Source organism: Bubalus bubalis, chromosome 15 (assembly GCF_019923935.1).
Source record: "Bubalus bubalis isolate 160015118507 breed Murrah chromosome 15, NDDB_SH_1, whole genome shotgun sequence".
NCBI classification, from domain to species: Eukaryota; Metazoa; Chordata; class Mammalia; order Artiodactyla; family Bovidae; genus Bubalus; species Bubalus bubalis.
The window spans coordinates 30,122,316-30,137,096 of NC_059171.1; the positions used below are offsets into that span (position 1 = coordinate 30,122,316).

General features: G+C 34.4%; 1 protein-coding gene across 2 annotated transcripts in view; it reads right to left on the reverse strand.

Annotated features, from left to right (window-relative positions):
* CSMD3 (CUB and Sushi multiple domains 3) overlaps positions 1-14,781 on the reverse strand; it is a 1,458,322-nt gene that overhangs the window by 287,106 nt on the left and 1,156,435 nt on the right. For both annotated transcript variants that reach the window (XM_044928635.1, XM_025265188.2), the window contains one exon: positions 8,579-8,695. In XM_044928635.1, the coding sequence (XP_044784570.1) occupies positions 8,579-8,695 (117 nt within the window). The remainder of the gene's footprint in view (positions 1-8,578; positions 8,696-14,781) is intronic.

A 14,781-nucleotide genomic window follows, 5' to 3' on the forward strand; every position in this document is an offset into this window, starting at 1 on the left:
ATGATACCTATTTGTTATAGCCAAACCTAGGCCCCCTGGGGTAACCCACCCCAATGAGGGTGTGGTCTGCCCTAATCTTAGTTCCTTGACAGATGCTATGGTTTCACAGGCAGTCACTACTCTTCTGAACCCGTTAGCTAGAGGAACTGCTTGGGATCTTGAGTGGATAGCAAACAAAGTTTGTACATGTCACAGCAAGTACAGCTACCATCATCATACGTGACTCGACTTCCTGGAGAGCCATTGCTTTTCATATCTTAACTAAGACCTCTCTGTTAAAGGACTCAGTTATTAGTGCAACTTCAGTCAGGCATTTTACACTGACCACCCTTGTCAATAAATCAGTCCAACTGAACATTTTTACAAACTACTGGGCCATTGCCAACTGTCTGACCATGTGGTCCAGGGTTGCCCTTTATGAGGAAAAAAATTTTGAAATCTTGTCTCAGACATTCCCAAAATGCAGACAATGCCACATGTGCCTCCACACAGAGTTCTAGTCATTCCTGCTAATGATCAAGGTACTCATTTCACTTCTCACCATATTGCTGAGCTCTAGAACAAGGTGTTCAATGAATTTTCATCTCCTTTACTAAATAGATCTATGATTCACAAAGTACCACTGTGGCTATAAACAAGTTCAAACATGGTGCAATTCACTCAATCAAACACTGAAGTGAAGTGTGATGAAGGCTGATCTGTCGTTGATCTTTAACTGCTCACAAGTTTCAAGCTCTCCTCCCCATCCCCCAGTTTCCCTTTTGCCTGATATTTGGGCAAGCTGATAAGAATACCTGTATTCATTTTCCTTTATAAACAATGGGAATTTTGAATCTCACAAGCCCTGACCAGCATGTAGGAGCTTTCACTCCAGTATCATCCCTATAAAACCCAAAACCAGCTAGCTTTCTTTGCTCCCTTAAGCAATTTTGGATCTGCTTGGATCGAATTTTGGATACTGTCCTGTTCTTCTCAGAAAGCCTCATTGTATCAGTAATACATCTTTTTTACCATCTTGGTCAAAGGGTGGTATCATGAGTCTTGACATCTGAACCAAACTTGAATGGGGGGATCCTATTCTAGCTAGTGACCAAATATAGCCACAAATCTAATTATGAATAGTAACCAAATAATTAAATAATATAACTTTACATATGCTAATTAAATATTCCTTACCCTAAAATATTAGGCTCAAAAAAAGCTTCCTTTCTTACAAGGGTAAAATTAGCTTAGTCATTTTGTATACTGACATTAACACAATCATCAGTTTTAAAAGAGTAAAAGAGCTTTCCTTTTCAAGTGTTTCATATTTAACTAGTGATGATAAATAGTAAATACAAATTTTGAATAAACACACATTTTATGAAGATTATTCATCATTGTTAGATAAGTAAATTCAATATTTACAAAAGACAAATCATTAAATTTGATACAAATGTACTGCTAAAAATTGAAGTATCATACACTTCAAATATAAATAGCCTTTATTGACTGTAAGAGTTTATTTATTTCTGAAAACTTCATACCAGGCAAAAACAGAATGCCAATTAAATAATGTAGTGACCTAATGAGAATAAAAAAAAAAAATTCTCAAAACAGTTTGTCACTAAAATGTGGGGAAACTCAGTGACAATAAATTACTGAATTAAGTATAAAGACAGGTAACAACAACATAAATTATGTAAACAATGCTGAATAAAATAGGTCATTTGAGAACACTATAAGATCAAAAGGGAAATGGTTGATGACAAGGGATTAATCTCCAAAATATAAAAACAGCTCATGTAAGCTCTATGTCAAAAAAAACACAAATAACCCAATGAAAAAAATGAGCATAAGATCTAAATAGATATTTCTCCAAAGAAGACATACAGATGGCCAAAAAGCACACTAAAAGTTGCTCAACATCACTAATTATCAAGAAATAAAAATCAAAACTACAACCTCACACCAGTCAGAATGGCCATCATTTAAAAAAAAAAAAATCTACAAACAAGAAACACTGGTTAAAGTGTGACCAATTTACATTCTCTCCTACACTGTAGGTGGGAATGTAAATTGGTACAACCACTATGGAGAACACTATGGAGGTTCCTTAAAAAATGAAAAAGAACTACCATATGATCCTGCAATCCCACTGCTGAGTGTATATCTGAAGAAAACCATAATTTGAAAATATGCATGCACCCCAATGTTCACTGCGGCACTATTTACAATGGCTAAGACATGAAAGCAATCTAAATGTCCATGGACAGAGGAATGGATTAATAAGATGTAGTGTATATATATATATATGTGGTGTATACACACACACACACACATATATATATACACACAAATACACATATGTATATTTGTTGTTTAGTTGCTTATTTGTGTCTGACTTTTTGTGACTCCGTGGACTGCAGGATGCCTGGCTTCCCTGTCCTTCACAGTCTTCTGGAGTTTGCTCACTTATGTCCATGTCCATGTGTGTACACACACACACACACACACACAGTGGAATATTACTCAGTCATTAAAAAGAATGAATTAATGCCATTTGCAGCAACATAAATAGACCTAGAGATTATCATATCAGACAAAGACAATATCATATAATATCATTCATATGTGGAATCTAATTAAAAATTATATAAATGAACTTGTTCACAAATAGAAACAGATTAACAGGTTTTGAAAACAAATTTATGGTTATCAAAGGGGAAATGTGAGGCCGAGGGAGAAATTTGGAGCTTGGGATTAACATACACTACTATATGTAAAATAGATACTAATAAGAACCTATTGTATAACACAGGGAACTCTATTCAATATCCTGTAATAACCTATGGGATAAAGAATCAAAAAGAATGAATATATGTACTGATATAACTGAATTGTCAGTATATATATGTATACACATATATATGTTTATATATAGTGTGTGTGCATCTTAGTTTCAATCCATTTTGATTTTTCCTTCTAAGTTTTAAGGAGACCTAAAATTTTAAAGACTACTTTTCATAGACTAAGAGTTTACACAGAAAATTGAAAGATGTATTGCAAAAATAGATTGTATTCAACAATAATTATTCAATTTCCTAAGTCTGTAAGATGGAAGGGAAGTAATACATTTAATGTATATAATAAGGATTAATGAGATAGTTGTTAATAGATCATAAATTTTAATAAAGTTAATCCTATTTTGTAGGCAGTATCGTAGAGAAAGATTTTTACAGATTGAATGGAGGAAAAATACCACACTAGGAAATATAAAGACAATGGTTGTGAATAAGAAACAAAATATGTAGAGTAGAAGAAAAGTTTAAGGTGATGATAGCTAATTTAAAGATAAAACAAAAATCTTTTCCCACAGCAAATACACAAAAGGTCTTGGTAACTCCATGCCCCTGTACAGAGTATACTAGACTGACAATAACTTTGTGTGATTTAAGGATTCATGAATTTGAAATCTATGCAACCAATAGTCTACACAACAACAAAAGATAAGAGATAGGGCAGATATCTGGGAAACCTAAGAAGGAAAACCTGAAAAGCTTTTCATGCACATTTCCAAGATGCCACTTTTGAAAGCCAGTCTTGGGAAAAAGTAAGCTTTATATCTTAACAAATATGTGTTCAGTATGGGTCTTTAAGGAGGTGAGACTATCTGGGAAGCTAAACACAAAGTTAAGTCACCATAAACTATCCTGGATTTCCTCAAGGTGATTTACATGTTGGAATTTTCCAAGAAATCTGAATGTTAGTTTACATTCTATACAGTTAGTATTTGATACATGCTTTGTAGAGTGATTTATACTAGGATTTTCTACATAAAACCATAGTAATATAGTCTATCCTCTGCAGTGTGTTGAATGGAGTCCCCTCAATACTCAACCCCACCCAGGCACTCAGAATATCATTGTATTTGGAAAAATTACCTCTGCAGATGTAACTAAGATTCAGATGAGGTTATGGATTAGGGTGGACTCTAAATCCTACAACTGGTGTCCCTAGAACAAATGATACAAAATGATACCAGGGTGAGTTGCCGTGCCCTCCTCCAGGTGATCTTCCTGACTCAGGAGTTGAACCCCAGTCTCTTGTGTCTCCTGCATTGGCAGGGGGTTCTTTACCACTGGGTAGCCATTCCCTTCTCCACTAGCGCCACATGGGTGATGGAGCTACAAACTACAGAACTTCAAGGATTGCTTGGGGCCATTAAAGTTAGGAAGAAGCAAGGAAGGATTCTTCTCTAGGATCTGCAGAGGGAGTGTAATGTTACTGATACCTTGATTTCAGGGGTCTAATCTCCAGAACTGTGAAAGAATAAACCTCTGTTGTTCTAAGCCACTAAATTTGTGATACTTTGTTAAGGCAGACTTAGGACACTAATACATTTATTTTGCAGATACTTTCCAGAATGTAAAGAGTGGGTGATGGAAGAAGGGGAAGAGAGGAAGGAGATCAGGAAGCGATGATCATTTCAAAAGGCAGTGTTGCATATGAAATTAATTGAGGTACAATGATACTAATCATGAATCATTTCTCCTGCATTATAGTTTGAAGAGGCCCTCTAGGTTTTTAAAATCCCATCTCCTTAGATTGCTTTAAGCATCTTGCTTTACCAACTGGTCCATCTAAAATCTTCAATTTTGCCCTCTCTACTATATTTCTGTTAGGCTTTAAGCTAAAAACTCCATTACTTTCTATCCCAAGAAAAAACAGACAAACACAAACACTAGCCTTTGACTAGTATGGTACTTTGGTTATAGCTCTTACCTCTTTCTGTTTTATCTCAGCCAAGGTTATGGAAATAGAAATCCACAACATTTATTCCCCAAATTTACTAGCCACCTCCTCCTTGCAAAATGACTTTGGCCCTACACTACAGGTATAAATATATAATATCAATAAAAATGTTTCCCCCAACAATGTCAACAGTTCTCTTATATTCAAAACATCTATCCTATACCAAATTCAAAATAAAATAAAATTTGTCTGCTATGTTTTTGGCACTTAAAAACAGTACATGAAGACTATAGCAAACAAACCATAAAGGGAAACAACATTGTTAAACATTAAGATGAAGGAAAAATAAAACTTATTTTATTAATAAATTAACTATGGTATTTTTTTTTGACTGCCCTTTGTGTGTCATGTAGCATCTTAGTTCCCTGATTAGGGATTGAACCCATGCCCCCAACAGAGGAAGTGTGGAGTCTTAACTACTGGATCACCATGGAAGTCCAAAATAGAACATTCTTAAATTAAAAAATACAAAAAATAAAAGGGAAATAGTTCATTAGAGGAAAGACAGCTAAATATCAACAACTGACCCATAAATGTTATTTTCTAAGTATTTAGAACCAGAATCCTACAGAATGAATATTACCAGATGACCCTAATAGATGAAGTTGAAATGAAATCAATCACGCTGATAAAAGTGTTATGAATTGACTCTTATCTAGAAAAACTTAGACATAAATTCACTGACAAAATAGTATTCACTCAGTCAACCAGTAGAGTTACATTACATGCACATTTAATTCATATGAATTCAAATCTATACTTGGCAAAAATTAATAAATGAAAGCAATTTTGTAGTAAATGACCTATAAGAAACCAAACTAGCTCATCTGGTATTATCTGAACAACTGCTATCTTTCTAACACTGGAGGAAAAAATGTCCTGTTAGAATTGTTGAGATAATATGGCTTACACAAAATAATGTGGATGATCTTCTATGGCTGACACGGTATTTTCATGGGTAATGTTGATTACATGTGGTTTTCTCCTTATATACTGACTTTAGAAGTTTAACCCTTGTAAAAACATGAAATCTCAATAAATGAATCGAGTGTATTGACAGATATTTTGCTACAATATTTAAAAATTAAATTATAAGTGTCTGCATATAAAAGATATGGAGGAAGAAATGGTTATAATTTGGGATAAATGACAGGAAAAGTGTGAAAAGTGATATGTTACGAAGTGATATCAAAACTCATAAAACACAACACAAAAGCAACAGAAGGAAATCATGGCAAAGTGAGAAAGAGAGGAAGAAACAAACAAACAAAAAATTTGATTTGCAGAGATCCAGTAACTGTTGCTTGATTATCTCACATTAAAGAGGGAAAGGTAGGGACAGGAAGAAATCTATGACTGCAGTTTTTAATTCCTCTATTTTGTTTTCAGAAAATTTCAAGTGATCAATAGGTGATTAGATATTCACTGGAGATTTAAAGCACAAAATATGTGTTTTTATGCTTTAATTATACAATATAAATGTTTTATTTTTAGCCATGTTACTCTTAAGACCCTAGGGCTACTGAGTAATCCATGTCATTTTATTTCAACTTTTGAGGTTAGGAGTACCTATGAATGTGAACATAAAGTGTGTTTGTATGTACATCCATGTGTGTATGTGACTTAATGATATACTATATAATGACTTACACATATTTTATTTAATTATAAAAGAACGCTAAGAAATAGACACATCACTTCTATTTCAGAGATACGAAAAGTAAGACTCATGTAATTAGTCCAATGGAAAAGAGAAATTTGAGTTGTGTTCTCAATCTGGAAATCTGTCTCCAAAACTGGCATTCTTAACCCAATAGTATGAATTATCGACTATGACATACTATATATAAATAGTCTTATTACTTCTAACACTAGCTCTGCTCCATAGACATAATGATCCCTGCTTTACACATAAAGAAACTGAGTTTCAAAGAAGTTATGTTTATGTGTCCAATGACAGATAGCTAATATGTGACAAGCTAAAATTAGATTAGAATCTGTTTGACTTCATATAAAGTTTGAAATAAAGAATGATGCAACATTTATAGAAAAATAAAATCAGTTTCCTTACTAGTTAATCAAAGTGTACCTGATTTTATCCACAGAAAATCCAAGACTTGTTTGAAAAAATTAGTGTTAAAAATCACCAATTATTGGTTGTATTATTTTTCATATTAAAAGAATTTAATTTTACTTACATTAACTCTGCTAAAATACAAATTCCATTCACTAGGAATCCATTAATTTAATTTTAATCAGAACTTTTTTCTTCTCTCTTTGAATATACATATATATATATATAAGATACTATCAAATACCTCCTGGTGACCAACATGTGTATGTATCGGGAAAGGAAATGTGATTTTCTTCTTTTTCAATCCTTTGGCTGCATTCTGTTCTCAAGAATAGAATCTAACAGAACAAATTAATGGCTTCCAGAGAGACTCAGATAGCCATGCAGTCTTCTGGATTAGCACTGCTAAGATTCTATCAGTCACCATGTAATATTTTTGGTGACTGGGGACTACAAAGCCCTCTAGAAAGGGAAAACTCTTCTGGGCACAAAAGGCAATACAATAAACACAATTATATGGATGATTTTTTCTTTCTAAACTGTCCTTTTCTTCATAATCAAAGAGCTCAACTCTGAATAAATCAATCAACATGCTAAGGAATAAGAGATTGCAGAAAAAGACACTGTGCTAATGTTGGCATCATCAATTCTATTTCAAGGTTAAAATAAAAGATTTAATACTTCCTGTCTGATGATAATGTTCTCTTTACTAAGTTGTGGATCTTGGACTTGTTTCAGAATAGAGAAAAGGAGGATATATAGGTAAATTCTCATTATAAGAAATTGGACTGGAAGCATCAGCTTATTTTATTATCAGCAGAAACATTAAGTGAAGATGTGATCCAAAAATCTTGATATGATAAAATCTATATCCTTCTGCTAAAATACTCCGTCATCCTGACCTAGACATTCATTTCCTAGCAAATCCTTCACCATGTAACACAGCGCTGTAAATCTAAATTGTAGAAGTCTAAAAAACTTTCAGCCTCTCTCCCTCACTTTGCTGTTCACTAAATTTCCTTTGCCTATTCATCCATAAACAGAGCTTAACCTGGGTTAGATTCAGCTGAATTTCAGATCCAAAACCTTTAGAAGCCAGGTAAGTGACTTCTAAGACTTGTGATCAGGGAGATGTGAAGTCAGCAAAGGACACATTGTCTTCTCAATGCCAATGTAGAACAGATTGTCAGATTAACAAGATGAGCCAAAATGTCCTTTGCTGTCTTTTTATATTCATTGCTGTCATAGAAACTAGGTGCTTAAAACAAAAATATTTTTTATCTGCAAATGTGTTTATAAAATATAAAACTAATATAATTGTTTTGTACATATTTTGTCATTATTATAAGAGCTCCATATTTGAATATATGCATATTTGGCAGAGCAGACTTTGCTTTATGCTCTGGTAATTTCCCATTTTATGAAATTCCAATATGAAGGCACTTGCAGGGTTACTGGATGTACTTATTTTTAAAAATTAAAAACAATCCTGTTTTCATTTTTATATTGTTGTTCACCTGTGTACTTGACTATTAATTCAGAATGCAAAAAATAAACTCAAAATTTTAGCTACTATCTAAAAATAATTTTTGAGTACTTTATGAGCAGTAAATATTTTCATTAAAAAACAACTAACATTTTGAATAGCATACAGTGAAAATAAAGCATATTTAGAATGATATACTACATGATGAGATGAATCTTACTTACCAAACTCCTTGGGAACTGCTATAGAATAAACACAATTATGTCCCACACTGTAATTTTTTGGATAGTTTGGTGATAGAACAGTGCCTTCTGAACCTGTTGAACGACTTCCACATGGTGCTGAAAATAAAAAATATTATTTTTAGAAAAAAATTATATTATGATTATTTTCTTGATATAAACATATGGCTAATTGATTTTAAGGTATATCATTTATTTACATGTTTTAACAAGGGTCCTCATTGTCAAATATTTTAAAAATAAAAATTGTGCACCTAGAAAATTTTTTAAGTATTCAGATTTACTCTTCTCAGAAGCAAAATAATATAATAAAATTATAGTGGTGCTATCTATCTCTAGAGGTAATAATGGTGGCCTGCTTTCATTTATGATAAAAGAGTAAAGATAATCATCTCTTTTAAAATGATGAGAAATCACACATGCAAGTGGGAAATTGTTTTACTCACCACCAAGCTTTGAATCTACTCAAAATCAACTGTGATTATGCTCCCATCAAATTAGTTATTTCTATACCCAGGACAGGGATGGCTATATAAACACATTTATCCACTCATCTAAGTAAAATATTCTCTCATCAATCTCTTATCTGCTTATGATTTAAATTTAAATTAGGAGTTGCTGATGGTGCATAGAGATGGTGCATTTTTGCTACTTCAGCCCCAAATGTGCTGTGTTCCTTAAAAAAGATGAGGGTGAAATTTATTTCTGGAAAATTTGTAGATAGTGGTTCTGTTGTTCACAAGATAAGAGGATGTTTTGGATTTATAGTTCTGGAACACAGAGAAAGATATGGGCTACTAAAGGGGTTATAGTTATCAAAGCAAAATGTGATAGTTGATATTATTTAAATGAATGGGATCTTCCAGGAATTATGTAGAATGAGAAAGATGGCCAAAGAGGAAGCCTGGAGAATGCCAAGGTAGGATTAGGGGGTGGCCGCGTATAACCAGTTGCATCCAACTTTTTGTGACCCCATGGACTATAGTTGTTAGGCTCCTTGTCCGTTGGATTTTCCAGGCAAGAATACTAGAGTGGGTTGTCATTTCCCACTCCAGGGGATTTTCCCAGTCCAGGGATAGAACCTGAGTTTCTTGTGTCTCCTGCATTGGCAAAGGATTCTTTACCACTGAGCCACCTGGGGAGCTGAAAGGGTGAGACAAAGAATTTAGTCTATTGGGAACCAAGAAGGAGGAAAGTTAAATTAAAAGAAAGCGTTCAAAAAATGTTTGGAGATGGAAATGGCAACCCACTCCAGTATTCTTGCCTGGGAAATTTCATGGACAGCTGAGACTGGAGGACTACAGTCTATGACATTGCAGAGTCAGACACTACTTAGCAACTGAACAACAACAACACATAATCAGGCAGATTGTGATTTGGGAAAATAGTTCTTGATGGAAACGTGGCATAAAATGGAGTGAAGTGACCTAGCAATATGGAATACAGAGTTTTGTAAGAAATTAACATTTATATATAGAATAATAGTTGCAAATGTTCAAAAAATAAAGTTTTTGGCTAAAGGGAAAAAAGAAAATGTTGTGTTGCAAAGTGGTAATAAATGAATAAAGAGTCTGAGGGGGTTTGGAGGTCTGGAGAATTATGCAGCAGGAAACTGCTTCTCCAGACTCTGGTTTCCTCCAGGAGGAATGCTGCCCAGGCATGCCAGCCTGCTGGCACTTCCCCTTACGCCCTGGAGATGCAGGAGCTTCTTGATTGGTGAGCCCAGGACAGAAACTTTATTGTTGGTCTCCTCTTCAGCCTGTTTAAGGATCGATCTATTGAGGAGGTGGCTGTGGTTGTTGGGAGACACCTGTAGCTGCTTAAGAAGCCCACTCTTACTCTTCCTCAGCTTCTACCAATATTAATATTGGGTTCAGAGTACTTTTCACGTCTACTATATCCTTCAACTTTTGTGTTTATTCATTCTACTAATGTTTGAGAGTTTAAAATTGAAACTCCAACTGAAAATCAAAAGAATCTACTTGAAGAATAATCATAATATACAATAAAACTATATGTAACTTTTTCTGCATTTTCCAAGTTTTCTGTAAATGTGTTACTATACTTTCATAATCTAAAAAATAAAAAAGAAAGAAAAAGAAAAATTAAAGCTGATGACTTGACTTCCTTCTGCTTATCACTTAATTTGCCTTGAATTTATGTAGGGAAGATGCCCTTCAAACATCAGAAAGGAAGTTTTTGGTATTATAGATACAGTAGTTTTAACAAGAGTAGCTTTTTGCGAATTATAACCAGGAAATCAAATCCAGTCTGTACCAAGAGAAGTTTCAAATTTTTAAAGAGTTAAGGAACAAAAGAAAAAATAAATCAGAATATGCTACAGGGACATATGTGGCCAGTAAAGCCCAAATTATTACCTGGCTCTGTGCAGAGAAAGTTGCTAACCCTTGAACTAGAGTAGAGAGGGGTAGCTAGACTGTAGCTGGATGAAGAATAGCAGTTTATAAGGAGATAACAAAAATAATCAGAATCTTAACAATGAACAGAAGAACTTTGGAATAGCTGGTGGAAGATGCAGGCTGAATGAATTTTTGTTATTGATTTATTTAATAGGGGAAATAGAGTCATTAAAATGGAAAATCTGGATCACTGACTTAAGAGGCTTGTGCTGTGCTGATTCACTCAGTCATGTCTGATTCTTTGCAACCCCATGGGCTATAGCCCACCAGGCTCCTCTGTCTGTGGGCATTCTCGTGACAAGAATACTGGAGTGGGTTGTCATGCCCTCCTCCAGGGGATCTTCCCAACCCAGGATTTGAACCCAGGACTCCAGCATTGAAGCTGGATTCTTTACTATCTGAGCCACCAGGGAAGCTCAAGAATACTAGATTGGGTAGCTTATCCCTTCTCCAGGGGATCTTCCTGACCCAGGAATCAAACCGGGGTCTCTTGCATTGTAGGCAGATTCTTGACCAGCTGAGCTAATGTAAAATAAAAAACTAAAACTGAGTGATTAACTTTAGAAAGCATTAGTGACAGTCCTCTGTTACTTAAGAAAAGTGTTAAAGAAAAATGAAAATACACAGGTTTTATGCTGGGAATTTACTGGAATTAATGCCTGATTTTCCTTTTAAAGAACTGAATGCAGTGGTGTTAGGTGGCTTGAAAAGAGTCATGAGTTTGAAAAAGCCAAAGCTTTTGATGGGTTTCTGACCAAAGTTTAAAGATACAACAATATATTCAAAACACACACACACACACAAAACAAACAGTAAGTTGTACTGAGTTGGGTGGCTAATGAATGTTTTACCTTTTTTACTTTTAATGTTCTATAACATGGTAATAAATAGTAAGAATTAAACATATTAAAATTAGAATTCCCCAGAACAACAACAAATTGACAGTGATGATAATAACCAAAGATGTATTGCTCTCATCACTCATTATTGTTTGAGATCAGAGTAGTCAGGTGTATTCTTATTTTGGCACTGATAATTTTATTCAACTAATAATATTACTGATGAGAGAATCATTCAAGAATAAGCAGCATGCTTTATGTTAATTTTCTTTCTGATTTTAAAGGGCTCCAAAATGACAATACTTTAAAAGGATATGACAAATGTTCTTATTTTTACATTTGGAAAGAATGAATAGAAATAAGAGCTTCTAACTTAAGTTCTGCTTTTTGACTTAGTCATGAACATTCTGCTATTCCACATTACCATGCATCTGACAGCCTCAATGTGTTTTTTGTTATTTTATTTTGTATAACAAACATTTGGTGGCAGCTCTTGTTAAAAATCTCATTTATAAAATATGAAAATACGATTTGTTTTATATATGTATATAATGCATACACTTATGTATACATTCAATGTATAAATGCATACATTTATGTATATAATGAATATATACAGGGTTGCTGTATAATCACAGCTCTTTATGGTACCTAGTATTATGTTAGATTTTGTTATTTGTACTGGAAGCAATAATTTTATATTTTTTCTGGTCATTACTTACAGTATGGCCTATTTTATGGTCAGTTATGTTGAATACTGTGATGACTGATACTATTTTATGCAGTAAGTTATGCCGCAGGAAACTTATGCAGGAAAATTCACTATGCTGTGAGGTAAAGATGTAATCTGTTGTATGTTTATATAAATCCAAATGGAAGAATGACTAAGTCAGGCCAACTTTACTAATTCTTCTAAAGTTGATTCCTAGATGATTTCTGTGTTCGTGTCTCTCTTCCTGTTTTAATTTCATTTTATTGGCTAGTTCAGAAAAGGTCAGCCTTTAACTTTATGGCTCTATTAAACAATCAGTAGAATAAAAGCAAGGCAGGACCTTTTATTCTATTCTTCTTTTTGCCATTTGACTCATACTTGTTGGCCTTTTGTCAAACTGGCTGTGTTTTTAAACAGCAGGTATCCATTGCGACGCACTGCATAAGAACTCACCTGTTCCTGATTATAATGTATATGATACATATGACTACCCTTAAATCTATATTAATAGCATTTTTGTAGAACACATGTATTATGAGAAGAAATGATTCTGTGATTAAGTAAAATGAACATGGTTTTATGAGACTTAACTGAGACTTTAGTAAAGTTTGGGGAATGTCATACTCCTTCTTACAAACTTATTTGATCATGGAGACCCTTTTTCATTTCACAGGACCAATGTTCCTTGGGAAATACTTTACAAAATGCTAATTCTAAAATGCGCTATTACTTTGAAAATAATTCTAACATTTATATTATTTGCTGTAATTAGTTATGATTTCATAGCACTAAAGAATTATTTTATATATACATATAGAGTGAAAAAATTTAAATACTAAAAATGTGAAATGGCCTACTGTATCATAAAATGCCATTATTCTCTTTTTAACCACTTTCATTGAGGTATAGTTAAAGTGTTGTGTTAGTTTCAGATGTACAACAAAGTGACATATACATGTATGTATACATATATATCCTTTTTTCAGGCAAAATGCCATTATTCTGGACACTTTCTCCCTGACTTGCTTATATCTTCCTGTAGCTTATCAGCCTCTCCTCTCCTCTCTGCCACGGTAACTATTGCAAACCAGACTCCCAACAGTTTCCATTTGGGCTCTTTCAACAGACTCCAGGTTCCACTCATCCCCACAAGTTCCTACCACAGCTAGTGATTTTTTAAACACAAAAGTCTTAGAATTTTCCTTTTCTCTTTCTAGAACATATCTGAAACACAGTAGGTTCTCCATAAAAGTCTAGTAGGTGATTAAATGAACTATGCTTGCCCAGACCATGCTCTTCTAAAATGGTGTCCACTGTCAGCACAACACAGACATTTCATTTGGTTGAAATTACCCCAGAAATGGACTTAAATACAAGACATTCAAGGTATACCCTGTCCTGCTTCTGCGGTTCCTGGTGCTGCTTGTGTGCTCGTACAGGGCATAGCTGGTACCTCTTTTGTGAAACAGCAGTTAAGGAGACTCCAGCACTCGCCATGGCAGATGATAAAAAAGCCCAAGGAAGGACTCATGACTGACAGCAAATATGATACTGACTTGAAGGTGTTCAGATCAGATCAGATCAGATCAGTCGCTCAGTTGTGTCCGACTCTTTGCAATCCCATGAATCACAGCACGCCAGGCTTCCCTGTCCATCACCAACTCCCAGAGTTCACTGAGACTCACGTCCATCAAGTCAGTGATGCCATCCAGCCATCTCATCCTCTGTCATCCCCTTCTCCTCATGCCCCCAATCCCTCCCAGCATCACAGTCTTTTCCAATGAGTCAACTCTTCGCATGAGGTGGCCAAAGTACTGGAGGTTCAGCTTTAGCATCATTCCTTCCAAAGAAATCCCAGGGCTGATCTCCTTCAGGATGGATTGGTTGGATCTCCTTATAGTCCAATGGACTCTCAAGAGTCTTCTCCAACACCACAGTTCAAAAGCATCAATTCTTCGGCGCTCAGCCTTCTTCACAGTCCAACTCTCACATCCATACATGACCACAGGGAAAACCATAGCCTTGATTAGATGAACCTTTGTTGGCAAAGTAATGTCTCTGCTACTGAAGCTAATTCAGTTATTATTTTTTTATTCCAGTTATTTTGCTCTGTTTTTTTTCTTTTAAGAGCATCATAAAAATCCTTGCATACCTTGTTTGACTGGAGAATTTTAAAGTTTTTCATTTATTATTGTAAACCAAGGGAAATTTTAT